Source organism: Balearica regulorum, chromosome 6 (assembly GCF_011004875.1).
Source record: "Balearica regulorum gibbericeps isolate bBalReg1 chromosome 6, bBalReg1.pri, whole genome shotgun sequence".
Classification (NCBI taxonomy): domain Eukaryota; kingdom Metazoa; phylum Chordata; class Aves; order Gruiformes; family Gruidae; genus Balearica; species Balearica regulorum.
The window spans coordinates 14,849,931-14,877,912 of record NC_046189.1 but is presented as its reverse complement, the minus strand read 5'-3'; the positions used below and the strand labels follow the sequence as shown (position 1 = coordinate 14,877,912).

At 38.1% G+C, this 27,982-nt stretch overlaps 1 protein-coding gene across 4 annotated transcripts in view; it reads left to right on the top strand.

Annotated features, from left to right (window-relative positions):
* Window positions 1-27,982, top strand: part of PARD3B (par-3 family cell polarity regulator beta) — a 422,926-nt gene that overhangs the window by 240,917 nt on the left and 154,027 nt on the right. For 3 of the 4 annotated variants that reach the window (XR_012836057.1, XM_075756445.1, XM_075756448.1), the window contains one exon: window positions 6,224-6,268. The exons of the other annotated variant lie outside the window; for it this stretch is intronic. Coding sequence is in view for 2 of the 3 variants with exons in the window: in XM_075756445.1 (XP_075612560.1) it covers window positions 6,224-6,268 (45 nt within the window). In the remaining variant the exon portion in view is untranslated. The remainder of the gene's footprint in view (window positions 1-6,223; window positions 6,269-27,982) is intronic. 4 annotated transcript variants of the gene reach the window in all.

Below are 27,982 nucleotides of genomic sequence, written 5' to 3'. Positions count from 1 at the left end.
TTTAGGTTGAAACCAACTTCAGAACTGCCTTTAGGAGCCAGTTAAGTTCATTAGAGCATTAGTGAGGAAATGGAGATGATGGTTCAGAATTCTAACAGACTTTTTGATGTTACTGGCTTATAACAGTAATTTAACAAGTCATCTCTTGAAGAGAAAGACTTTTCAAAAACAAAAATGTCGATTTAGGAAAAACTATACTGCTTATGGCTGTGATTATCTTTGGGATCAAGGACCAAGAGAGATTTTAAAATTATTCTAGTTTATGTCATGAGAGTAACTTTCTAGTACTGTCAGATTAGATGTATATTTTCTGAGGCCACTCCGAAGAATAAAGTTTTAGAAATGAACACGACGTAGTTTTACTTTAAATGACTTTCAAATTTCTGTTTGTAAGATGTATAAGTAGAGAATGAAACAAAATCATTTATTAAGTGATGGAGACACTGTGAATTGAAATGAGTCTGAAATTAGGTTTATTCTGTGAAAAGAAAGGCTTTTAACAAGGTCAATTCCGTTACTCAGTTTTACACCAAATCTGCGTTGATGCAGTTGAGGAGAAGGTGAGCTGTGGCATAAAAGCAGAAGTGGGCAGGAGGGAATATCAACTTTTTGTACTGGTTTTGTGAGAATCATGTAAGGTTCAAGGAAGATTGCTGTGGAGCAGACTGGGAGCATCGTATGAGCTGTGATGGTGATAAAGCTGAGAAAATGGTAACGCATGGTTGAGGTGGTAGTTTCTTACACTGCTTTAGTTTAAGTTTGAATGAGTTGATCTGTTAATGCACTTAGATGATTAAAGTGTTAGGAGGAGAAAATAGCGATCAAGTTAATGTGTAGCTACTATGAGAAAGAAAGCGCAGATGATAATAAAGTAACTTTTAAGAACACTATTATAAATCTGTTCCCTATCAATGTTTTCAACCAGTGAATGACAGATCAGATTAGGAACTTGTGGTTTAACCCTGGGAGTTTGAAAGAAGTGTTAATGACGTGTGGGGGAGTTGGATCAGTTTTAGCCTGGTACTGTTTCTCTGGAATAGAGGTGAGAGAGGATTAGAGAAGACAACAAAAGTGTAAAAGAAGCCGTGATTGCCTCAATTAGCAGTGTAACCTTCAAGAATGGGTAGTTGTTGTGCCACCAGAAGTGAGAAAATTTATATCGTGCTGGCTGGGAAATTGTGAATGAATGTTATTTTCTGCCAGGAGAAAGCCTTCTATTTAAAGGTAAATGTGTCCAGTGGACAGCATCAACTGTATTGCTGGTTCTTCAACTAGTAGTAGTAATAGTGAATGTAGGATTAGGCATTTTCATTGTCATGTGCTGACACACAAAATGTATCCCTTAGGGACCTTCTCTGAATACAATTGAACTGGAGTATTAAATCAGTTCTAGCAAAATAGTTCTGAAAAATCTAATTAGAGATTGTACAGGTGAGAGAAAGAATCCAGAATCTTGGTTTGGACGTGATTTATTTGTGTCTTTGTGGTGAACAGAGCATCCCAAATGTTGTATTAGATGCCATTTTGAAGAAGGTTTACCTTTTTTACTGCGTAAGTGTAATTGATCCTTGGCCCTTGTGCAAGCTTTTTGCTAGTCTCACTGCTTTCAGCATCGAAGTGAACAGAAATCTATTGAGGACTTAGAATCCTTCAAGAATTAGTACCTGGTGGATAATCAGGTGACCCCAGATCAGGAGAGATGGGACCCTTACATGAAGTTTCCCTGTCACTGGAGAGGGCAAGAGGGGGAATTATTGAAGGAAAATATTTTAAGATAGTGTAAGTTTACCCTTCCTAAAAGACACATTTTATTGCTTCTGTAGATTTTAGTATAAAAGCCTCTGTGTGGTCTTTGTATGCATTACTTCAGGGTAAACAAGCAGCATTTTCTAAGTGATGGTTGTGAGCCAACATTTGACATAGTTTCTCTGAGTGATTTATGCTGCTCCTAGATGGGGAAACGCTTCACCAAGAAAAAAAAAAATATCGCAGGAGAATTATGTCATTGGCTGTATCATCGACTAAAATTAATTGATGATGCAGTGCCTTCATTATGATGAAAGGGATGGGTAAGGATGCAGTTCATCAGAAAAAAACAGTGAACAGTTTGTAGCTTTGCTTTATTTTCATGTGTTTATATCATATAAACAGATGGATTCTAAAAGCATGGAAATATCATTTGTATATGTGGTTTGGGAATACAGCCCTTGTTAATTGAGTAACATATATGGGCTTCCTAAAAACTAATAAAGGTATCAGAAAACTTATTTTCTAGGAAATTCTTTGATGTTTCAGTCCGTTTTCTTATTATTTCTCATTAATTGTAATTTTAATCCTTGTTTGTGTCTTTTCTGAGTACAGAACTGCAGCTGGTCTTTAAAGGTACGTGTCAGTTTGTCCAGCAGAAATACAAGTAACTTTCACATGTTTAGAAGATTTTAAGTAGCTCTTAGTCAATGTGCAGAACTGATCCTTCAGAAAAGAGGCACTAAGTTGAATAGTACCACCCTGTATCTTCTGAGTAGTAGTAACTCCTTGTTTTGGGGAGAAATAATATAATGGTACAGTGATTGAACTGGGCAAAAGGAGCGAAATTGGTTACCACAATTGGCAGCAGCATTGATTTGTGCTTCTCTAAACCATAGCTGGGAAGTACTTTGACCTTTTTAAGTTAACTTGGACTGTATTTTGATGCAAACTTTGAGGCAGTGCAGAAGGCTTGTTGTGTACTAAACCATTGACAATCATGCAATTCAAATAAAATGGCTGCCTTGGTTATCTTGAGTAGGGCACAGAAATGGCAATCAGAACATTGTATGGAAGGACATGGAGGCATTGTTGGGTGCTTTTACTGTTGCTAAACAATACTACTTATTTTCTTAAAGCAAAATAGCACTCCAGAATATTACCATAGGAAATCCTAATACATCTGATTATTCATGGCATAGAGGGTTGGGTTGTTTTAATATTTGTTGTGGCTGTTGGCATAGTTTAAAAAAAAAAAAAAAGTATCAGTTGTTTGCTATCAGCTGGAAAGATTTGTTTGTTTTAGTAATGTTCCATCTTTCATAATCTGTGGTTTTGCTAGTCCCCCAAATGTCCGTACTTTTATTAAATAGCTGTAGAACTTCTGTTGCTTTTCTTTCAGCAATTACTTTGAGTACTGACAGTGAATACGTAACTGGCTTCTGTGGTGAAAATGTGGTTCCTAAATTATAGATGTTAGCATAAAAGAGCTAGCCTGTTTTATGCTGACAAACATTAATAATTTGATGAACTAACATCCCTTGGAGTTCCAGGGACACTTCAAAATGTGAAGTATTTGTTTGATTTACAAATTAAGGAGAAGTTTCTTCTTGTTTGTGAATGTATTTACTCCCTTGCATTGATCCTTCCCAGATTTTTGTTTGAGTTTTGTGTTTACAGTCCCCAAATTAAGTGGTTTCATTTTTTGAAATGTTTTGCATTCAACAATTCTACCTCAAGAATATATAGTATTTCTAGTGTCCTCACAAAAATAGTTACAGTTGAATTTTTATTATAAATGTTTTCCTGATATATTCCAGTCTGGCAGTGCACATTCCCAAATGTGATTCTCTTGAGCTGAAATTTTTGATAGTTAATTGCAATGTAATTACTTTTTGATGTTGCAATATAAAAATAATTAGAATTTTTTTTTTACTTGAGTTTTAAGAGTGGACAGTATTTTTTCCCTGTTTAAAATCTTTCAGCTGCCTTTTGGCGAAGATAGGCCAACACTAGTAGAATCCTAGAGAAGAAATTTCCACTTAGCTCCTGCTTTCTTCAAAAGCCAAGGAAGATAGCCAGAGAAATAAGATTTTTGTCATAACTGAATTAATTTTTAACATCATGCAGAGCAGTGTTTTCAAATGCCATTTTGTGGAACAGGGCATGTTATATAGTTCCTAAATGAAATCTTCAGTTACAAATTTTCAGCTTTGACATGCAAAATATTTATCTCCCGTTAGCCTTTTCCTTCTTTTCTGTTGTCTTCTCCTTGTTCCCAGAGGAAACAAGAGAAGGAACAGGATTCTCATCCAATGGACTTGCCCGTGCCACACCTGTTCAGTCTAATGAAAGACGGCCAGCCCAGAAGTCACTGTCTAAGCATAATATCCCATGAAATGAAAATTACTCCATGGAGGGGCGCACATATTTTGCTCAAACTTTAATAGAAAACTTTAATTTTTGCATTTTCCAGTTTTTGCGCATGTGCTTAAACTCATAATGCTAACTTTGTATTCTAGCAAGATTATTTTTCATTTTCTAATAATTTTATTTCTCCTTTTTTCCCTCCAGTATTAAATCTAATTTTTGTATGTGAAGCTGGTGTGTAAAGTATGATTAAGTTAAATGGATTTATCCCTTTTAATAATGTAAAACTTAGGTTCAGGCAAACCAAGTCATCAGCATAGTTTTTTAAAAAATGCCATGAACCTTGGTATCTGGTTTGTGAGGTTTTTTAAAAGCTCCTATGTACTGTAACATAACCTACTCCAAGTAATTATCATATATTATAGTGGTTGCCATTAATGACTGCTATAATTAAGGTTGCAAATCAGTTTCCATTATAATCCCTTGTTTTCACACAATCATAACTTGTCAAAACACTAACCTTTGGGACTAAAGTTTTCCATGGTGGTGGTTCTTAGAGTTAAATTTGGTGGAAGGGAGGAGGAAAAGGAGTTTGAACTATCCTTATAGCAAATCCTTGTCCGGTCATTTTGAGTTATAGGATCAAACTGTATAGCAAGGAGGTAAATAGTTATCATTTCCAGGGACTAGAAAAACCTAGAAGAAAGGTTAAAAGACATGCAGTACAGAACTGCCTTGAATTTTGGTTGCACTTCTAATTTTGACTCACCCCACTGCTGTTTTCTTTTGCAGCATCGCTGCGTAACGCTGCAAACAGTGTTAGTCTTGCTTTATTAGCATCTACATCCCACAACAAAACTGCACTATGTCAGTTTTACTGATGATCAGATGACAATCAGACTACAAAGGTGGAGAAGAGATACAGTGGTCAGTTGTGGATTCACGATTCCAGTTGTGAGTCCCAGTCCTGAATCTGATGCTGGTTTTTTGGGGGGAAAAGCTTCCCTAAAAGTCAAGTGGGGAGGCAATGTAAGCGAACACTTACTGTGATTATTTTCCCTGTAGTAGCTCCTAAATGTCAATAACTGCTGCATTGCTCTTTCTGGGTAGAAAATAGCACATTGCTGTATCATCACAGATAACCTTATATGTAAACTTTTCATGGTGACCACTATGCAAAGCTTGTGTAAGTTCCCATTTATAGAAGTTTTGGTATGACTTGACAATTTATTTTATCGTATAAAGAGATCACATTTTAAGGCATAACATAAGGGAGTGCTTGGGCAGGCAGAGTTGAAGGATAAGCTTTCAACCCTAACATTCATTTCCTGTGCTTGTTTTATCATCCCTAACATTACATTAGCACCATTTCTTTGCATAGAACTCATTTTAAGAAATGGTGATCGGTTCTTCCCCTCAGCCCTCTGGGAGAGTGTTTTAATTAGTTTCTTGAGATATATGATAATAAACTGAAGTACAGTTACTGAAGAAAGATTACAATTTTTGTTACTTTCAGAAATTGTTCCTCCGCTAGTCTGTCTGTGCAAACTGTTGCTGCTGTAAATGTCTGTCTGTATAAGAAATACTGCAAAGGTACAATTTACAGATAAAATAAAATATAACATAGAAAAAACCATAAGCTTTCCAAAAGATTGGGTTTTGGGAGACCAGAGGGGTCTCTGCAGAGGGTCTGTGAGTCAGTGAGATGTCTTGCAGATGGGAAGGTTTCCACATCTGGATTCTTTTTACCAATTGAGGTCTTTGATCTGAAAATGTTACAAGTCTCCTATGCCCTGTGATTTGTCTGACAAGATGAGTTATTTACAAATAACTTCTGGCAACTCACTTTTGTGTGTGTAAGTGATGAGGTCCTGATCTGTAACTCACAAGGACTGCTAGTAGTTCTTTTATTGGTTTCCGTAGGCTTTGATTCAGATATTTGGACTTTGAAGCAACTCAGGTGGATTAGGTAAAAAAAGGCTTTTTACAAACAATTATAATTTAAAGATTTAGGATGCTATGTGTTTGAAATAATTTGACAGTGTTTCAAAGGCTTGTGAACTTAAATAAGTTTCTGATCTTTGTGTCTTTTCTTTTATTCCTCCAGTGGCAGATGAAAGCAAAGTTGGTTTGTTGGCCGGACACAAATCGGGTAAGCTGTTCTATTTTGGAGGAAAAGTCAACAACTTGAAAGTAGTGTGGGCAGTAAATGAAATCAGCTTACAGAAACTGTGGTGACTAAAAGAGTTGCAAATTAAGGCATTACTTTGTATACACTGACTCCAAGTTGTACAATGATGAATTAGGGATTGGTCTTTCCCAGGCAGTGTATGTAGCAGAGTCATTTGCAGGAAGAGCTGTAATTTTTTTTTTTTTCAGTGTAGGTGTTGTAAACTGAAGAAGGTGCCCTTTCAAATAAGGGCAAGTGGAACATGTCTTGTGGAGTGTGGAGACTTAAACAATATAAATTTGAAAATATTTATACGTTTCTTGCTTTTTCTCCTTGTTCTGAGTTTACATTTCTGTTACCAGGAATATTGAAGATAACACTAAAAAAATTCTACAGATTAAAAAAAAAAAAGAATGTCAAAGATTTTCCTTTCATTGTGCTTGTGCAGTAGAAATAATTTATTTTTTTCTTAAACTTTTCAGACTGTAGTAAGAAAAAAATTAGTCACTACTGCTGTCGTTACTGTACCTACCTATTTAATAAGTTCCACAAACCACACCACTGTACAAGTTGCAGTTCTTGTATTAAAAGAACTTTTGAGGAAATGTCACACGAGACTGTAATTTTTCACAGGCCATGGATAAGCTGACATGAGAAACCTTAAACTTTCTAGAAAACTCCAGTTATTCAGCAATCTCTTCTAGTGTTAGAAAAGCCTGAAGGCTGCCCCTTTGTAGTAGCATGATTGCACATTACCTTTTTCTGCTCCTTTGATAGAACTAGGAAACTGAATTCATGGGAAAGAGAAGGTCAGCTGTGAGATTCCTGATTGTTTATGGTATTCCTTCTCTGTGCAACTGGGTGTCCTTCAGTTCTCTGGTGTGGATTTTCCTTATCTGAAGACCTTTTCCTGAACTTAGTAGACAAATTATTTTTAATTTTTTCTGGCATCTTTCCTAAGTCTGTGAACTTCTTCTCTTTCTGAATCAAGGAGTAGTTCATGTCTTGAATATTATCATTCCTGGGGAGAAAAAATTCTTTCAACTTTTTGTTTTGGGAATATGAAAGCTTCAAATAAATGATCTTGTCAACTTGAAGAAGCTAGGGGTGTTTCCCTTGAGTTTTTTTCCTGTGCAGAAAAATTACTACAAACATTGCAACGTCATGCAGTTTTCCAAAGATCAGTGGAATTCACTGCTATCAAAGAATATTGGAAGGAAACCTGGTGAGATCATAACTCTCCAGCAATCTGTTGGTAGAGGTACATTAAGCTTTATAATACCACTTTTAGCAGCATTTGATCTTTCTTCTGCACACTTCTCCAGATTCTTGAAAACAGTGGCTTTGAAATTTTTTCTGTTTGAAGACATCTAGAAATTTTATGTGAAAATGTGGACCTATGCTTATTGAACTTTGGCTTATTTGCTTTACTTACCCTTCATAGACCTCTTGCATGTACCTAAGATCTTTTTTCCCTAGACTGAAATCAGTGGTCAACAGATGCACAGATCCTATAGGTTGTTTCTTTTTTTTTTTTCCCTTAAGGACCTAGCTAACTTCTGAGAAGTTTGGAGTGTAAATGCTTTTTCTTGGTTCTGTCCACTTTAAATATTGTTCAATAACTGTTGAAAAACGTTTCTCCCCTCCGTGTTTCATTTCCTAGCCCTTCATAAAGAGAAATCAAGCAGTCATTTCAGTTTTCTTATTGTTCCATTCAAATATTTATTTTAAAAGTTTGTTCAAGAACATGACATTCTTTTTTCTCTGGTCCCTTTTTAGTGTATGCTTTTTGGAATTATATATGCATTTTGCTGGCATCCAGTCACATCACATAACACTTGTTTTAACATTGTTCATTGTGCTGCCTTCCTATAGGTACCTTTTTTTAAGAACACACTAAGGGGAGACATTGCAGCTTCTTGTGCTGGGAGCAAAACACCGTTATTTTCTCATTATAGAACGAAGAGTTTCCATCCTATTCTAGACTTCAGGAAATTAAATATATTTCTCTACAGAATTAATTATCACCTTCTAACAATCAATGCAATTATCCCTTCTCTCCTTCAACATGACTTGTTCTATGAAATACGCAGTTGAGTAATTCTCTCTAGGGAAATATCCTTTCTGTTCCTTCTGGGGCAGTGGCTCTTCAAGCATTTAGTCTCAGCATTTGGTATAGGTACTGTATCCCTTGCATATTACATGTAACAGCAGCAGCAGGAGTTAGTAGCAGATACTCATATGAAAAAAGCGTTATCACAATTCTGCAGAAGACCAAGGCATTAAAAGGATCTGTAGCTGTAGCCCCATCTTTCTGTCTTTTTATATATTGCACCCACAAACAGCAGGTCCCTTTTTTTTTCCCTCCTCTTAAAAAACAGATTTGATTTTTAGAAGCATGTCTGGACACATCCTGAGCTTGTAAACGTGTTCTATGGGAAGATGACTGGAGACTTATTCCTGTATTTCACCCTCACAGAAATGCATCTGTGAATTCTGGTTCTCATAGCTGGTCTGTCCTTCAGCCTGCCGGATGGAAGACTCCTGCAGTGCTTACAGGTGTTCTTAATGTTGCAAATGTTTTCCACAGTGCCATTGACAAAAGCACTGGAGTGCTGTATTGATGCAGCCTACTCAGCCCTTTCTGGAGAAGAGCAGGGTTCAGAGTGCGTGTGTGTGAAGCATCCTCTCTGAATCTTCTAAGGAGGATTTTGTCCTCTGTAAGCTTCCCGTGTGCTCACCAATGGTGAGTCTGCGTGCTCTAAACTCAACTCCCAACGATGAGGATGAGAAACAAGTAGTCCCTCTATCGTAAAGCAGAGAAGATCCCTGAAAAATCACAAAGATATGAAAAATCAGGAAACTTTAGCTCAGTTTTTCATGAACTCTTAGCTTTTTAGAAAAGTGATTCCAGGACAGCTAGGAAGGATACCCATCATAACGAGGGGCAAGACTTTTGTGCATCAAATATAACCTGGATTATATCAAATAGTGAAATCGAGTATTGAATTCTTTGCAGCTATTTTGATTTTTTTTTTAAATTCTTTTTCTGTGTTCTGATTTACTACTTAGAACACTTTTAGTATGTATTGACTGTCTGCTGAGGTCTCTGCTGACACAGCTGTTTCAGATGATGCAGTGCTGGAGAAAAGCTGATGAGTCTTTCTTTATGAGCTCTGACATATTAATTAGCAAAATGGGCAAAAAAGCTTTCCTATTTTTATTTTAATGTCACTAGACCATGCTTTTGGCTGGGGTTATGTTTCAAGACAGTTTTGAGACAAGATGAGTTGAAGATGTTATTTTCTTGCTGGCTGCTATGCGAGGAACATGTGACTGGGCTATGGATTAGTACCAGCAAGATTGAATGGTACAGGGATAGCCCTGTTATCAAGCTGAATCTGAATAATGCTGTATGGCAAGAGATGTAGGGGGTTAGGACCTGAGTAGGAAAAGGCCCATTGGGATAGTTTGAAGGATGCTTCTGGACAAGTTTTGCCCCTTACTGTTAATTTTGCTGACAGTGCGGTTACCAGGTTACTGTTGGCTGTGATTGGTGTTCTGGGAAAGAAAGCTTGAAGAGGTAGGTGTACAGCTAAATCCTGCAAGGTCAGGGCTTTGATGGCTTTGATGAGGTCTGCGTGACAACACGTCTGGTAGACCTCCAGTCTGTACTGCTTCGTATATGGGTAACTGAGTTGTGGTTAAACTGGGATTCGAATTGGGACTGGAGATAGTTTGGAATATGGTAGGTTAAAGGTCTTGGTGTATTTCTGTATCCTTTAATACCAGGATGTATTCTGCATTAAATAAATGTTACTGAGGTTTTGTTAAAGCTAGGATGAGGATTAAAATTGCGGTTGAAAAGTTAGGCTTGTTGGTAGATTTTTATATGACCCCACTGGAATAGGGTATGGAAAGTGCAACAGATTAAGCTTCATCATTACCTTCAGGAAAGGCTCTCCCACCTATTGCAAAAGCCATGGTTGCATTGCTAGGTCTATGCTAAGTCTATGAGATGCTAAGGTTGCATCTCTACAAGTGTAAGCTGAATGTCCTCTTTGGCTTTGAAGTTGTGACACAGATGATCCCCATCTGTGCTCTGAGCCTCTATTGTAAGATGGCTACAGGTGTTGCCTGTGGAAGCTGTGCCTCGTATATCCTAACTCCTGAACCATTTCTAGGAAGTGTTTGTGAAAGCAGAAGAGCTGTTATAACACTGTTGTAGTGTAAATGATTACATTCTAGTAAACTCAGGTGTGCCTAGCCACTGCTAAATTTGCAAATATAAACATAACTTATGATTTTAAGAACTCCAGCTTCATTTTTTGCAGGGACAAAGTAGGGTCTGGTACAGGCGGAATGCAGTGTGTTTGTTCTGGTAAAGCGTGAATAATGGCTAGGCTAAGCTTATTGCTGCAATTTGAGTTCAGACTTGAAAGGGCAGACAAAACTGGAGAACTTCCTGTTGGTGTGTTTTGGTTTTGTTTTCTTGACTAGAGGATTCGTGCAAAGATTGAGATATTGGAATACCAGCAAAATCCAATGGTTTATGCATCCTTAATGTAGCACAAAAGGCTTTATTTTAATCAAGGATTTTGTTGGGATTAATAGTGGGGTTAGGAAAGACTACAGAAAGCTCAGTGAATTCTGCTAGGCTTGTTTGACACTGGTGCCATTGTAGCAAGTTTGGCTTCTGTTTTGCTTTTGATTTGCAGGTAACACAATTGTGTTGAAGATGTATGTAGGGAAGCAGTGTTCTCTTTGCCTCATGCCAGATCTCATAATTTTATTGAGCAAGCCCTCTCACTGCTGTCGATGTCATTAAAGCTGAGCTTTTCAAAGGGGGCATTGGGGTTTAGTACTGAGTTCATAAGGATTTGTATAGCAAATAGATCCTCAGGTGAAAAGACTCGTGTAAATGGGTGAGCTGCCTGGTGTATGCAAGTGAAGTGCCTGTCCAAATGAGGACCTCGCCACTAACTGAAAGCATGTGGCATGAAGAATCTGACACTTTGCATTTGTGAGAGAAGGAGGTTGATCTTAGTTCATTTTGTTTCTCTTTGATAATAAGAGTGTAATACTTGGCTGTGTCAGTCATTCTTGCAAGTGTGAAGAGGAATTGCCTTCTTTGCAGACTGCAGTATACCTTAGCAATACCAATGTACCTATGTATCTGGGCTTGGGTACTGGAAGCAAGCAAGCTGTGGTGGCACTGGAAGCTGTGCAACATGATTTTCCCTTAATTCAGCCATTGTGGTGCTCAGTGCTATTTCACTTTGACACAAAACCAAATGCAAGTATATTTCTATGATGCTTCAGTACACCATATTGCCCATAACCCTTGCCTCTTTAAGCTTTGAATCATTAAATTATGGGTTAAGTTTGATGCTTTATTGCTGGGAATATTTTTGCGAGATTTTCATTCTTGTACTGTTTACCTTCACTTTGGTGTTCTCTCCCTGGATGACTCTTTTCCTTGTGGTGGTGGCATTATTATTATCATTATCATCATCATCCAAATAAAGTATTCCTTTGACCATATAGTTCCAAATAAATTGTTGTCATCTGAGAATCTGTATTGACTCATGAAGCCAAGAAACAAAAAATAAGATTCCTTTTTCCTGCAGGTCACTTAGAGAATTAACATTTTCTTTGATACTTATGTTTGGTAAGCTGTAAAGTCAAAGATGTTACATTGAATCTATTATTTTGTTGGGGTTTATAAGGATTCTTAGTCTGAAAGTGAAAATGTTTAGCTTTCATTGAATCTCTGCCTACTGTTACTTTTTTCTTCAAATGGAGCTTGTTTAGTGAAACTAGGATGATACATTAATTCACTTAGTACTCTATGCCAGTATGGCTTTACTACCTTTTTTTTATTGGACTTTGTTTTTTAAGTTTGGAGGTTTTTTACATGTGTAATGATTTCCATGTTATAGTTTGTTCTAACCATCTACGTTGTTTAGAGCTGGAAGTGGGGAGGGGACTTGTTCAACACTGCCTAGTTGCACAAGAACCAAAATTATGCTGTGACCAAGCCTGTGGGACAGAACAGCACAATATTGAATTGCAGGATTTTTTCTTGTCTTAATGGTCAAAGTCTGCAATTCTGTAGGAATGAATCCTGAACCTCCAACTTTCATGAGCTGACTCTTAAGAATTAGTGTTGAGAAAAATGCTCTTTTAATTTCATCTAGCATTTAGAGTGCTAAATATAAAGTATGAATGTTCAGTTGGAAAAACTTCCATTTGTCTGTTGGAACTTCATGTATTTTAATCTGTCAGAGATAGGAAAGTGTATTGAAACAAGATGAAGACAAAATTAGAACTCCAAGGTTTTTTTGGGTTGGGGTTTGGTTTTTGGGGTTTTGGGGGTTTGGGTTTTTTTGGTTTTTTTTTTTTTTTTTTTTTGAGCAAGAGAAACACAAAGTGGACATTCCAGATACTATTTTTAAGAGGCTATTAAAAATGGGAGTGGTACAGCAATCTCTTCTCCCCCCCCCAACCCCCCTGATCAAATCTTATGTATTTCTACATAAGTTTGATTTTTTTACTGACTCAGGAAAAGGAAGGCTGGACGCTTCTCAGTTTCTGTGCTTCAGACAATTACTCTAAATTAACAGAACTTGCTGTTTTGTTGATTTGGAATGAAAAGCAGTTTGTTGGTCAAAATCTCTTCTGAATGCCAGGCCTAGCAGTCTTTACAGTCCCCCTTGCCTGCCAGGCCTATGTGGCTGATAAACAGCTCTCACGGATAACCTAGGTAGATGGTTCTTCTCTATGGAAGGAAACAAGCTCTCATTTTTACTCTGAGAACTCATTTTATGCCCCCAGTAACTCACCAGCTGTAACTATTCCTTTGACAGTTTTTTTTCCTTCTTTTTGAAGACTTTATTAGCTGTGTGGTGATTACGATTGTCGTGACCCCTTTTTTGCTAGGTCTTGAGAAAGTCATCTGTTGGTAAAAATCCCTCACTTGAGGGTACGGTTTGATGTTATGATGTTGATCTGAAAGCTTGCTGCTGCTGAAAGAGGCAGTCTTAGTCACCATGCCTCCTACCCACAGCTGCCTGATTCCCATTACTTCTTTTACTTCAGTCCCACAGCTTAGCTGGTGAGATGGTTGAGAGCACTAAACCAGCCAAAAACTGAAACAAGAAAGGCAGAAGCGAATAGTGCTGGGATTATCTCCTTGAACCACTCATTTGAGAGAGTCAGGCTTCATGGCAGTAGAAGGGAAACTTGGCAAGTGGATGGACATGAGAACTGTGGCTTTCAGAGGCAGCTGTCTATTAAATCACCTTCTGCCATGTAAACCATACCTTTATTTAAATTCAGATGCCAAACTTACATTGATTTTTTACTTTTTTAAAAAAAAATTAAGACTATTTTACTTGCCATGGATAAAATTACTTCCCCGATGGCAGGAGCAGGGAATAAAAAATGGCAATGAAGCTCTGGAAACTGAAGAAGAGCATCCCTGCTGTCTCATCCTTGAATTGCAAGAATCTTTTCTTAAGTTGCTTATTCACTTTGATTTTATGAATTCTTTGTGTTCTGTGACTGAATCTTAGCGTGCATTGTATTAAGATATGGCAGAGCAGTGCCCATTGATCTTTCTTTGAACTACAGTCATTAAAGTGAATAGAGCTGATCTGCTGAGAACAATAACAAACTTGCAGGAGAAACCCACTTCCCTCAATGTTCTCCTGTGAGATTTAGGATCTAGAGCAGAGCTGAACGTAGACCAACTGCAGCGTGGATGCATATTCAAGGGTCTGTGATTGAGGTTTTATAACATAGCATAGCTGATTTAATGTTTTCCTGTCTCCTGAAGAGGATCCCATGATACCTTTGTGTTCATAAATGCCTAGCCACATATTTCTGCCACCTTTCTCTCTATGCTAGCATTATTATTCTTATAATTCTGTGATGAGCTGTTGTTGGGACCTAACTTCACAGAAAAAATAATTCTACGAAAAAGAATAGTACTATTCTGGTTTAGCCAAGGGAGCAAAAAGAAAAGGAAGTTCAGAAGAAGAGAAGAATTATTTTGTAACTGGCAGATTTTGATCCTGGGATCAGCCTGAGCTGAAGGAAGTTGACTGGGGTGGAGAGGGGGTAGACAGATACATCTGAGGGAGAAAGCATGGATGAAAGAAGATTTGCAGATCTTCAGAGATGTCTTTGTGTTGAAAGAAAGGAAGTGGGGAGCAAGTTTGAGTCTCTATTTCTTGTCCTGAAGACTAAACTGAAAATGACTGAGAGGTTTGTTTAATGGCAATTGAAACTTGGTCTTGTGTGGTTTTGACTGTGTGATGTTACTTGCTGTTAAAGGGCTGTAGCTATCTTTTAGCTTTGTTACGGCTGCTACACTCTGGGTCTGGTCCTGTCCTAAGGAGTGAGAGAAGATTGAGCAGTCCTTGGGAGCAACTGAGCCTGACAAGCAGGGAGAAGCTTTCCTAAGTGCTGGATGGAGTGAACAGGCAGCTCAGATGGAAAGGAGGACAATTTTCCTTAAGAACCACAGGAACTGCGTAGCGTTTCTTTCAATCCAGCTGATCACAGAAAGCTGCTGAACCAGAGAACAAATAACCCTGTAAAAGCATAAGTTGAGCAGAAGCTTTTATTTCACTGTCTCACCCAGCAAATGTTCATTTTCTGTACTACAAAAGTGTAGTAAAACAACCCTAGTTTCAATAACAAAGCCCTTTCCATGTTCCCACTTTAAGAACAAAAGTGCATATACATCTACCTGAAAGTCCTGAATGACTTGAACTTCTCTGTGAAGGAACCTTGTGCCCTAAAAATGTACCAAAGATGGATATTTCAATTTGACTCCCATGAAATGAAATGTAAGAGTTCCTGCAGATAGGAACTATACAGAGTGCTCTTAAAGGTGGGACCAGGTGATCCCTGAGGTCCCTTCCAACTTGGTATTCTATGATTCTCTGGTGAATGCACAGGAAGGGAAATGCCTGCTAAAGCTGTGACAATAAGTTTATTAGAGCAAGATGCTGGAGAGTGATTCTGGCTGTCAGGAATGCTTCATTTTTATGCGTGGGTAAACTTGGAGTGGAAAGTCTGCATGGCAATAATGATGGTCTTTTTCTCAGAGGAGAAGGCCTGGTCTGGCAGATATCCAAACTGCAGTCTTCAAAAATAAACAATAGAGGTGAAAGATTTACTACTTTTCCATCGCATCTCAGCAATATGGGAATTATGCGTTACCAGTATGAATTGTTGGCATCCAGGGACTGCAAACCAACAGTCTGTTTCCTTGGGGGGCAGATTGTTCCGGGAGCAGAGAAAAGAGCAGGAGATTCATTTAACGTGACCTCGGAAATGTCATGTTCAACAGTTACCCAATGTAACAGCTCCCTTATGATAAAGAAGTAGAAGTGACTAGGAAGAAAAAAAAAATCCCACACAGAATTTTTTCCAGCCAAGATACTCATACAGTCATATTTCTTCTACCCTTTTTTTCCCCCCTTTTTAATTTCCTGAAGTGATTCTGGGCATATTGTTATATTAACTGAGGCTTGGGAGAGTGTTCTGATGTTCACACTTCGTAGTTGCTATTTCTCCCCCCAGTCAGTATTGCTGAATATTCTGTGCAGAATTCAGTGAAGCAAGTCAAGAGAGTATTAAAAACCCCAGAACGTTTAAGTAGTATGAAGTGAAGTGCAGACTTTTAATAGTTTTAATAAATGCATCCACTTACCATGAGGCCTGCTAGTATTTGAAATAAGTGGTCATCTTTCTCTGGTAAATACAATGTCTGTGTCAGCTTGCAGTGGACTGAAGGGGAGGTATGCCTGCAGAAGTCTGTATCTGTTGCAAGCTGAAATACTCTCTCTAGTAAATGGTGTGATGCTGGCATGAGTTATCAGTTGTAGGCTGTTTGGGGCACACATTCACTTCCTGAGATCTGGTGATACTTTTTTCCCTGTGACTGTGCTGAGCCTGACGCATTTCATGTCTTTGCTGAAAGTTTCTGTTTTGAGTTGGAGCTTCCTGCTGCCTCATATTCCAGGTTGTTTCTGACATGAGGGTAGGAGAACTTGTAAATATGGTGGATGTGTCTATATGAGGAGTGGTATATCAGGCAGAAATCAAGCTTTCTCTGAAAGGAGCAGCAGTGTAATCCTGTTAATGCAGAATTTCACACAGGGTTATAGATACTGCAGTTCTGCAGAAGTTGTTATTAGGACTTGAGATCTTGGCATCTCTGGATCCTGGAAGATCATGCCCAGTAAGAATCGTTAACTAAATTTGAAGTGATTGGAGACAGCAAAATGTCAACCAACAAGAAAGCTGGCATTAAACCTAATCAAAGAATAAGAAACAGTAAGTTTGAAGAATGTAAATTTAAAGTTTGAAGAATGTAGAGAATTTGGTGTGCTTTTTATTGAAACTGGAGATTCAAAGCAAGGCACAACAGCTAGCAAAACAAGTTTAATGTTTAAAATGTTGGAGACCTCTTGCTGTTTGCTGATCTTTACATCAGAGAGCCTCTCTGGTGATGGTACCTGAACAGATGGCTCATGAAAGTGCCTGCATGACTGATAGGACGCTGGTTTCCTTCATGGAACTCCCTCCTTGGCCCTAAGAAGAAAGCTGAAAACAGCCAGTGGATCTATCAGATCTCCTGCATTTCTAGGGCCTTGTAAGGTGCTTCAATCATCAGCCCTTTAGCTGATGGCAGCCAGACTGCATCCATTTCGGAAAGCAAAATGAGTTGCCCCAGACTGCATCGTCTGCAATTGAGATGAAAGTGCTGTTGTGATTCTAATGCCCCTGGGTAACATTTACCACCCTCTGTAGTTAGAATTGCTGAGTCACAGCCTTCCTGCCAGTCTTTCCTTTGACTATTGGTTTTGTATTCCTTCAAGCAGTATCTGCACATTTTTCAAGCGTTGTGGTGAATGATCTGCAGATGTTCAGGAGAGACCTTCAGAGTACTAGGTACTGAAAAGTTGGATGTGATCAGTGTTGGCAGCTGCTGTGGTTCTTCTAGTTGCTTGTCGTGACCAAAGAGACCAACAGACACTTCCGAATGCCTCATTTTATTAATCCTTTCCCTCCAGGAGCTGGGTTTTTGCTGGGCATAATATTCAGTGCTGGCAGCGGCTATCCTGAAGTCATTGGTGCCAAGGAGTTAATGAATTTGGAAAACTTCCCAGATAATACATCTGGCCCTCTAACTTACATTTTGGAGTATGAAGTATGAGGCACAGAAAGAGCAGCACTGAACTAAATGAGCTACTGGCTGAAGAGGGGAAGGGGACACTTTTTTAAACTAGTTGACCAAAAGCCCTGCAGAAGATTTAACATTTGGGGTTTTGTTTGGTTTTGGTTTTTGGGTTTTTTTGTTGGGGTTTTTTTTGTTTGTTTAATTTTGTAATGCAATGTATTTGCCAGTTACATTACCTTCTGAGGCTTGAATATAGACAGGGAAGCATTTATAATTCTCCACTTTGAATGATTGTTCTCCATTTTTTATTTTGAAGTCCCATCATGTTGTCATGTCAATGATTTTGAAGGTAGCTACCAGTAATTGATATTTCTAGTCCAGCTCACTTCTGGAATAGTATCTTGCACAGTGTCTGTCTTCTGTAACATTTGAAATAAGGTTTTATTATATAAAATGGGTTGCTGGCTCTATTTATTAATACACATCTTTGCGTAATAAAAGGTGTGCAGAGCAATACTGTTCAGAAATTAGCTTTGAAGAAAAGAATTACATTGCTATTTGTATGTCTCATGAAACAGCATTATTTTTAGTGAGTCTTCCAATACAGCAGTGCTACTTAACACTTACCTACACAGCACTCCAAAAGTACCCAGAATATCATCCCTAATTAAGTGTCCTACTGAAATGCTTTTTTCTGACCTAAGAGCAGAGTGGCAGAGTTTTTCTGTACATCCCAGTGGCAACTCAAATAGAAAGCGTTTCACAGAAGAGTAGAAAGCACTTCCTCGAGTTACCATTGACTACCAGCAGGTACTTTCCTCCTACCTCAGGCGATGGCACCATGCTGCCCTTTCAAAACATATCAGCTTCTCTAGTGTTTACCCTTTTTTCTGCCTAATGTCTTGATAGATGAAATTTCTCATTGGCCTTAATGTAGTCTCGCATGGGTTGATGTAGTTTCCAAGCATTTAATTTTTGTTTACAAGTAATAAACATAATGATTGATATCTTAACCTTACGAGTGCACAGAAGTTCCCTATTGACATGGCATGTTTGTTTGGGCTACTTTAAAGAAATTTAAGTGCTGATTAATTTTTTTTTTTCCCCCAAGTAGTCTGACACCTAGACTGAGGCTATTTTATAGCCAATTCCTGCCACTTTAGTTCTTCACTTTCTGTTGTAAAAGTCCTTTCTTTAATCCTTCCCTCCTCTTCAAGCTTGCTGTTAAATTGAAAAGAAACTTTTGTGGATTTGGATATCTGTCTGGGAGGGGAGCAAATCGGTGATGTGACAGTTTCACCTCCAGATTTTCAAGGATATTAACAGACTTAATGCTAAATCTTTATTTTGTTGAGTTCTTTTGGCCGTTCTGGTACTAGTTCATGCAGAGCCTTCTGCCTACTGTTCTGCTTACGGTTCCCCTCTGTCCCCTGTGGCCAGGAGAGCATGCAGAGCATAGTCAGGTCCTGGAGACAGTTGCTTGCAAAGCATGTCTCAGTATTACTGGATTTGTTTTTCTGGGAGACCATCCTCTTCTCTTGCCTTCCCTGCTTACTCCTAAGGGATTAGGAAGGAGACTTTCTGTCCAGTGTGAATAGTGGGCTTGGGGCAAAGCAGCAAACTCCTTGGAGAGAGGCAGACCCTAATTCTACAATTCGCCGAATTTCAGAATGGTCGTCTCCTTAGTGCCGCGTAGCAGCAAGACCCTGACTTTGCTGCACTGAAAGCTTGAAGAGGGATCAGTTCCCTTCCAGTGCTATGGTCAGGACCTGGCAAACAGAGGGGCAGAGCTAGAACTTGGCACTAGAAGTTTGCATCCATTACTGCAGGGTGATTGTACTTGCAAAGGTTGCAAACAAAAACCTCAGTTAACTTGCTGTGGCAGTTTTCAAGCTTCTCTGTGAATAGGAGCAGAGCAGAGGATCTGGCATTGATTTGTTTGGGTTTTTCATGTAATTACAATTTTTGTTGTTATCTGCAGTTGGCATAAATCCCTGTATTGAAAAAAGGGGTTGGGGTTTTTTGTTGCCAGTTGTAGTACTGCTGTTGACAAACAGAGATGTTATAAAGGAGAAATCCAATATAGTGTAGTTATTCAGATGCCTCTTTTTTTATTGCTTTATAATCTGCTCAGATGCTTAATTCTGAAAACAAAATGACAAAATTGTTCAATCGAAGCTTCTGGAGTTTAATTCTTTTCTAAAAAATAGCACACTGGTTTTAATTTTAAAGGTACGAAAAAGAATGAGCATTCTGGACTACATTTTGTCAGCAGTTGCATCAAATAACTCACTGGTTATTACTGAAATGTACATCACAAAATAGCTACAAAGAATAATTCTCAGTCTGAGTTTATATTAAAAGAGCAAATCCATTAAAAAAAAAACCATACAGGAGAAAAATTATTTCTAACAATCATTCTTTCTGCCATCCTGAAGAAAATACAGGTAAATCATTAAGTCTCAGGAAAAACCTTTGGTCTCCTTTGCTCATGGTTTGCTTTTTCTTTTTTGTGTATGAAGTATGGGTGTAGTGTGCAGTAGTCACTGTGTTATCACCTGTTAAGTGTCATGTGTGACACATCCCATTACAGATTCTGTGAAATTGGAGCCGTTTTAAGTAAAACTTTCTATTCAAGTGTCAATTGAAGCGTGGGGTTTATTTGCTTTTTTGACAGAGGTTGTTCTTTTACTGTCTCCTAACATAACTCTGATATTTGTTTTTATTTAGGAGAGGAAAAGATAAGAATGTATGGCTAGATGCTGGGAAGACAGCAAGCTGCGGGGGGGTGGTGGTGGGGCAGCTGGGAGATGGGGATGGGGGGAAAAGGAGATTGGGCATGTGGCTAGGTGAGAAGGTGCCCTATGGGAAATGGTGACATAACTGAGAGGGGGGAGACGAGCTTGTGCTGATCTAAGAAAAATGATGCAGAAACCACATGGGAAAGAAAAGGATGGCAGCCAGCATTGCAGTAAAGAAAACTGCTTTTCTTTAAAACAAAACCAAAGAAAAAAACCCCACCCTAAAACCCTCCACACCTAGGAAACTGAATATACCAACTCTATTAAAAGAATAGAAGTTTGAAGATTTAAGGTGTCTGAAGTAGGAAATGCTAGCTGTAAGGGTGTCTGCAATGGCAACTCAGACGCTTTTAGTGGGTGCTGATGTTGAGATGCACATAATCAAGACCTAATTCTCCCCAAAGACTTTACTTTCGGAGCACAGGAGGGATCTGCTTAAGGGTAATGAAGGATGTTGTATACGGCCCAACCCTCGCCGCATTTATTGTTGAAGTTGTAAGATGTGTAGCTGTTTGCTATATTCTGGTTGGAGGGTGTGATGTTAGCGGTGTAGATGATCTCAGGGAGAGACATTTTTTCTGTTTTCTAGCCATTAAATGCTGCTTGAATTATTTTCTAGCTGTGCCTGTACCTCAGAATTGCTGGGGGCGGGGAGGTGTCTTTAAACCACATGCAATGAGATAGTGTGTTCTTCACCTTGGTCGTGCCCAACCTGCATGTGTGTTGATTTGCAGAAGTGCTGAATGTATTCAGGCTGCAACCAGAGTCAGTGGTGATAGTGCTGTGAGTCCAGTGAGTGCTAAGAGGTTAAGTATTCAGAAGAGGGAGCGGAGGGGAATCGGGCCCTGAGAATCTTAAAATGGGAACCTGAATTGATCTTCATCCTTCTGTTTGTTCATTGTCTCTGAGGCACAAATAGCACACATTTCTTTTAAAAAGATCTCATTAGTGTTTATTAAAAAAACCTTACTACTTCTTAAGGTGTTTCAGAGAAAGATGCATGAAGGACGGCTAATGCTGATGTCAGAGCAGATATTAAAGTGTGTGTTGAATAAGAGGGGTAATTGCTGTACATGTGGAAGACAATATTTGTAGATCTTTCCTGAAGGAAGCTGGAGTTTTGTAAATAAAATTGTCATAATGTGTTTGGAACATAAAGTGAAAGTCTATTGCAATGAGTGCAGAGAGAGAGATAACTGAACGATGGACACCTCTGCTGTGGGATTCTCCAAGCCTAAGCGCCTTACTTTGCAATGTTAATAGTATTCTTTTAAGGTCATTTTTTGTATATAATTTTAATACATAGTCTGTTGCTTTAACCACTTTCATTAAAATTTCATGAGCCTTTTCAGAAAATCAGACAGGGAAATGCAAATAAATAATACATTTTGTTTAGTATGTAGTAGATATAATATTACTGTATGTGTAAACAAATAAAAATGTTTATTAATATAGCAAACTAGAAAGATCCTGCTGTAGTCTATAAACTACATATGCTTTAAAGAATCACTTTGACTTTAAGTAGCTAGTGCTGGGCTTAAACATCTGGATTTGGAACAATACAGTGTGTTAGTATAAAAAAATTAAGTTTCTCAGCTATTGTAAATAAAATGGGGGGTCATGAGTTAGAGGGCACAAGATTGAAGCTGAAATCTTAAAGCATTCATTTTCTGAGAGCAAGTACTTAATATTTTATAAAATCTGGTCCCTATATAGACTTTCTGCTTGCCTAGTTTCCCTTTTAGTTTTCTACCCTTCTTCCCTTCATGGACAAGCCCACAAGTAATCATTTCAAATTCTGAGCTGAGCACTCACTTGTCAGCACAGTGCTGTGTGTCTGTGATTAGCTTACCTGTCTTTTACACTGCTCCTTCACCCTGCAAGACGCCGAAGCAACAAGAAAGTACATGTAGGCAGTGAATGTTGTTGGTGACAACAGATGTGGGTATGTACTTGGAATCATAGAATGGTTTGGGTTGGAACAGACCTCAAAGATCATCTAGTTCCAACCCCCCTGCCATGGGCAGGGACACCCTCCACTAGACCAGGTTGCCTAGAGCCCCATCCAACCTGGTCTTAAACACTTCCAGGGATGGGGCCTCCACAACTTTCTGGGCAACCTGTTCCAGTGTCTGACTACCTACCCTCACAGTAAAGAATTTCTTCCTAATATCTAATCTAACTCTACCCTCCTTCAGCTTAAGGGCATTACCCCTTGTCCTATCACTACATGCCCTTGTAAACAGTCCCTCTCCAGCTTTCCTGTAGGCCCCCTTTAGGTACATGAAGGCTCCTATAAGGTCTCCCCAGAGCCTTCTCTTCTCCAGGCTGAACAACCCCAACTCTTTCAGCCTGTCTTCAGGCTTGTACTTGATTGCTTCAAGCCAAAATAACATGTTCACTTCTGTTTGGTGAGGAAAACCCCAGCTTCCTAGCACCATGTATGCAGATCAACGCAATCCTCTGTCCATGTTTTTTTGGGGGGTTCTTTTTGGGGGGTTTTTTTTTTTTGGGATAGGCTTGGCTGGGTTGTGGCACCTTTTTGTATGTTTAGTACTTCATTTCAGCTGGAGATCCAAGAATCTTCTGGTACTCACCTAGAGTAAAAGAAACAATTAAAATGATCAAATGTAGAGCAAGCTCTGCCTTTGTTTTAAGCAATTACTTATCTTTCAGGTAGTCCTGCTCAAACCTTCACGACAGTAAATGTTTCTGCAACAGTAACTCCTTTCAGACCTAGCTGACTTGGCATTAAAAGCTCCACCTCTTTCTTCCTTCTGTCCTGTTACAGCAAATACTTTATGATCCAAACTGAAAGAAGGGAACTTAGACATTTTTAAGGAAGTTTTTATAGCCAAAGAAGCAGAGACAGTAATTCTTCTCCCAGTTTAATGATGAGTTACACTTACAGTGTGTGGAGTCTTCACTCGCACTATAATTTGCATAAGCAGAACAGAGTGCCCATTTCGTTAGTGATTTTTAGAAGATGGAAACCAGGAATGACTGCTCGAATAAATAGAATCAATAAACAATGCAAAGGCCAACAATACTAGAACAATTAATTCTGAAATATGCTTTTGCAATTTGAGCTTTTGTGTGTGTGTTATCTTTGCTAGGGAATTGTTCTTAAACTTCGAATAGAATTTCTTAGTCCCTTCATATATAAGTCAATTGCTTGTAGTTTTCAGTTAAGCAGTTTAATTGTTTAATCAGACTAAGAAAACCTAGTGATTAAAATTTAAGTCACATGGTATAAGGCAACATCAATATTAGTTCTTAAGGTAGCTGATTTAGATCAAATCAAATGAACTAGAAGGTAGTATGTTTGTAGTGTGCTTTGGCATACAGGAATATCATTTAAGTCTTCTATAAGACTTAAGAGCACAGACATTGAAGAATGACAGAGTCAGCAATAAGACTGTATTAAAGCTGTCACAAAATATCAACTCCAAATCAGAGGGCTTCTCCACTAAACAGATTTAAGGGGTGTTGGGGTTTTTTTAATAATTTATTTGGAGAAAAATTAACCCATTCTGTGAATAGCACCTAAGCAAGAAGGGACTGTTCTGGCAGATCTGACTTGCAATAAACAAATAGCAAAACCAGTTTAAGAGAACAGTGGGAAATTGTGTGCTTAACTCTTCTGTATTGCTGTTCAGAAGAAATGAACCACTAATGTCATCTTTAAAAGGTGAGGAAGGAACTTATTAGCTCTGTTATGGGCTGATGCTTGCAACATTCATTTGAAATACTGTACTTATCTTAACAATTCAGGTTCAATCTGAATTTGAAATCTGAGTAAATTAATATTGTGCCAAAACATCTGTTTTTTTCTGTTTAAAATAGAAAACATCTGAGGCATAGGAGCATAATGGGAATGTAGCAGGAGATGAACTGTACTTTACAAAGTGTTGACAAATTGTAAATAAATCACTGCAGAAATAGAGATCTATAGTCTTGCCACTCGAGAGAGCTAGTATTGCAGAAATACAGGTAGGCTTGATCAAAAATTATTAGAGTTACTGATTATTCTGTTTTGAGTTGGTATGACACCAAGTACAGTGAGGTTTTGGCCCATGATTAGAGAGGTTCTGTGTGCTTTCATAATGCAAGTAATGAAGAATTGATAGGAATAGGAAGCAGCAGCATCTTTATTTTGGGGTATGGGGGCTTTTTGTTTGTTTGCTCTTGACACCTTTCATCTGTAACACATCCCAAGAAGATGATGGTGGTCATACTGGATCAGACAAAAAGTCTATATAGCCCATGTTCTCTTTCTGATACCACCAAATGCTAATGCCTAATGAGAAATACAAAGATATGATAAGTTTATGTCTTGTTTCTCCAGGAGCTCTCCTTGGCTTCAAATATTCAGGGACATAAAGATTGAAGGCAAGAATAGTTTCTATATATCTGCTAATCTTCAATAGATTTTGCTTCTTTTGAGTTTTCTTGCTTCCCTTTAGAACACATGTAAACTCTTAGTATCCATAACAAAAGAGAAATTCTGATTGATTGCCTGTTACTATGAACCCAACTAGTAGCTTCCTGTTCCTTCTTGTGGGACTGCTTTTTCGGGGGGGGGGGGGTGCACAGATGGGGACAATTAAGCAAATGGTAGAAGAACCGTTACGTTTTTTTATTTTAATAACATTAACCTCAGTAGTTTAAAATCTGATTTTTTTCTGCTCTGAAAGTAAATCCCCTAGTATATATCACTATCTGATATGAGGATTGACATACTCATTGAAGGTTGAGGGAACAAACTGCCAAGCAGCTCTGATTAACTGTGTGATAATATGCGTGAAGTTTTACAAATTATATAAATATTGAAGTAATTGATTGCTGTAAGTCTATACCCAACCACAGTATGGCTTGTTTTGCATTATCTTCTTGAGGATATGGAATGGCAAGCGTTTCACAGATTAACCAAATTTCCCTCTTAATGCAGAGGAAATACTGGTCCACAGTCAGAAAAAGGCTAAAGGAGGCAAAAATATTTCATGGAAAACAGGATACAGGGCAGAATACAGATTCAAGTGTTCACTCTTGATACAGAAGAAACAAAAAGTTAGTATAATTGTATAGATGCTAAAAGTTTTTTATGTAAGGTAATCATTGAACACGAGCTATTGTCTTATACAGCTGGTCAACCTGAAAAAAGTTATGCTGCAGCACTAGCCACTGTAAAAAGGCAAAATAAGATGTTCTGATATTGCTAGAGAAATCTAGTAGAGCTACTTAATATCCCTGAAACTGTTCAAAATGTTTGTGCGCATTTGTTCCTAAAATTTATGAGACTGGCTTTTATTGTAGTTGGAGCAAAAGCTTATAATTTCAAGAATATTAGTGATACTCGTTATTTAGTTTTAAGACTTTGCTGAAGGGCTAGTAACGCAAGTAGTAGTATCTAATTTTTGTATTCTCATAGCACTTAGAAATGCAGCTGAGAAACTACATGTTTGCAAAGAATGAATTTTTATACTTTTATGTTGTATGACTATGTATATATAGCCAAATATATTTGTCTTCATGTGTAAGTAAACTGTGTGCTTATGGACAATACTTGGATTTTGAGGGCAAAGAGAGGTTGATGTACTATCCTTTTAGTGTTAAATAAGCCAAATGTAAAATTCAAAATAAGATTACTAGAAAGGAAGATATTTATTGTTGCAAGTGATTCAGGGTGTTAAATGACAATATATCATTTGCAATATCATATTAGAATGTGAAAACTTTATACCTGCTAACTCCTAAATTAGCATAATAGAAAAGAGTTAACAAAAATACATTTTGTTTTTATTTTTGTGCTGTATAGCTGCCAGCATTTCTTTGTACACAGATTTATTTCCTGATTGGTTGATGATCAACAATAACTCCTGCTTTGCACATTAATATAATTACTTTGTCTCCATGAAGGTGTTCTGGTTAGAGGTCAGGCCCTACCGAAGTTAGCTGTGAGTCTTAAGAAAGACCAAAGCTGCGGATTAGTCTTTCAGAAGTTAATGTTATCTAGCATATTTTGAATGGATTCCATCAATCTTGACCAAAGAACCAGCAAAAGATCAGCAGAGGAGGAAACCATTGCTTAAAATAAGAAAAAGAACAAATCAAAACACACTACTTGGAAAGTGTTCTTTTAAAAATATGTAAATACTTGTGTTTGGTTTTTGATTTTTTTTTTTTTAAATGCTGTAGAACTGGAAAAAGACAGTGAAAAATTGCTGTAACGTAGATAAGTGACCTCCACATTTTTTTTTTTCTGGAGTGCACTACCATAGACACACATAAGATAAAAACTAACCTGGGGAACACACTGCAGCAAACTGCTCTTGTGAGCTGCAGTTAGCAGAGTCTTGCCTCAGAAAGTTCGCATGACGATATGCTTAAAGCATGAGGTAGTATTTCAAAACTACTGATAATCTGTGATGATGCATCTTTGTGCTGCTTATACTTCTAAAGCTGTTATTTCTTTCCAGACCTTTGATTCCTTGAATAAGTAAAAACAGAGCTTTCTAAGAGTAAGCAGGTTCCTGTTGAAAGGCATAGAAATACTTTCATTTCTTCTTACTCCTTTAGCAGGAGTGGGGGGCAACCAAAGATGGCTCTCTGGATTGCTAAAATAATGAAGAGCTTTTTTAAACCTACAAATCACTACTTTGAATCCACCACAGGCTGAACTTGCTAACACTCATGCTGTAACTTGCATAAAATGAGTTCATGTTGTCTGACTCTCTGTGGGCAGGAATGTGTAATGCCAAACTACGGTGCCAGTAGAGTACAAAGATCAAAAGACAAATACTCGGCTGCTGTAAGCTGGCAGTGTAAAAGTGTTGATTTACTCCAGCTGAGGATTTGGCTCCCAGGCTTGAATCAGATTGGAAATTGACCTACCTGTTCCATTTCACGTTCCTGTTAATTTGAGCACACATAGGCTTTGATCTTAGAGTTGAGAGAACTCCTAAAAGTTGCAGATGCTATCAGTTGCCTTGACTCTGTGTAAGCAATCCTTAGCAGTAACTGGAACATCTCTATATTATCAACACTGCTTTCAGCACAAAGCCAAAACATTGCCCTGTACTAGCTAGTGTGGAAAAAATTAACTCTATCCCAGCGAAAACCATCACAGCCCTGTTCTAGGCAAAGATTGCAGTTCAGTATTAATTTAGGATGTTTCATTGTACTGAGTTATTTGATTGGATTTCTGTCTATTTGAAATAAATGCCTGTTCCTGTAGAACTTTTGCCTTTGTAATATCACATTTTGAAATTTCATCCAAGGATCCAACCACCACATAGCTGAAGTAGATCAAATTGGGCACTGAGTTTTGCACCTGATCCGTGGTACTGTATTGGTTTTCTGATATGGTTGATTAAAAGTCTGATTATCCAAGTATATCCTGATCTACTCATAGCTAGACCCTTGTTCATGCTTCGAGAGTATATGGAGTCACTGAGCAGAATCATGTGTTTTCCAATAATATTGAGTCCCAGCTTAGAGGAAACCTTTGTTTTTCTAAGATAAGCCATCTTGGATTTGTCTGTATTGAAATAATGCTGTTTGAGTGTGCTTAACCTGTATCAATTTATCTTGGTTGCCGTATCACTGTGGCTGCTGCTTTCCATCCTGTTAAACCTGGAGAAACTTGGAATTTTTGATTGTAATTTAGGATAGTGCTTTGACTAACTTCTCCTG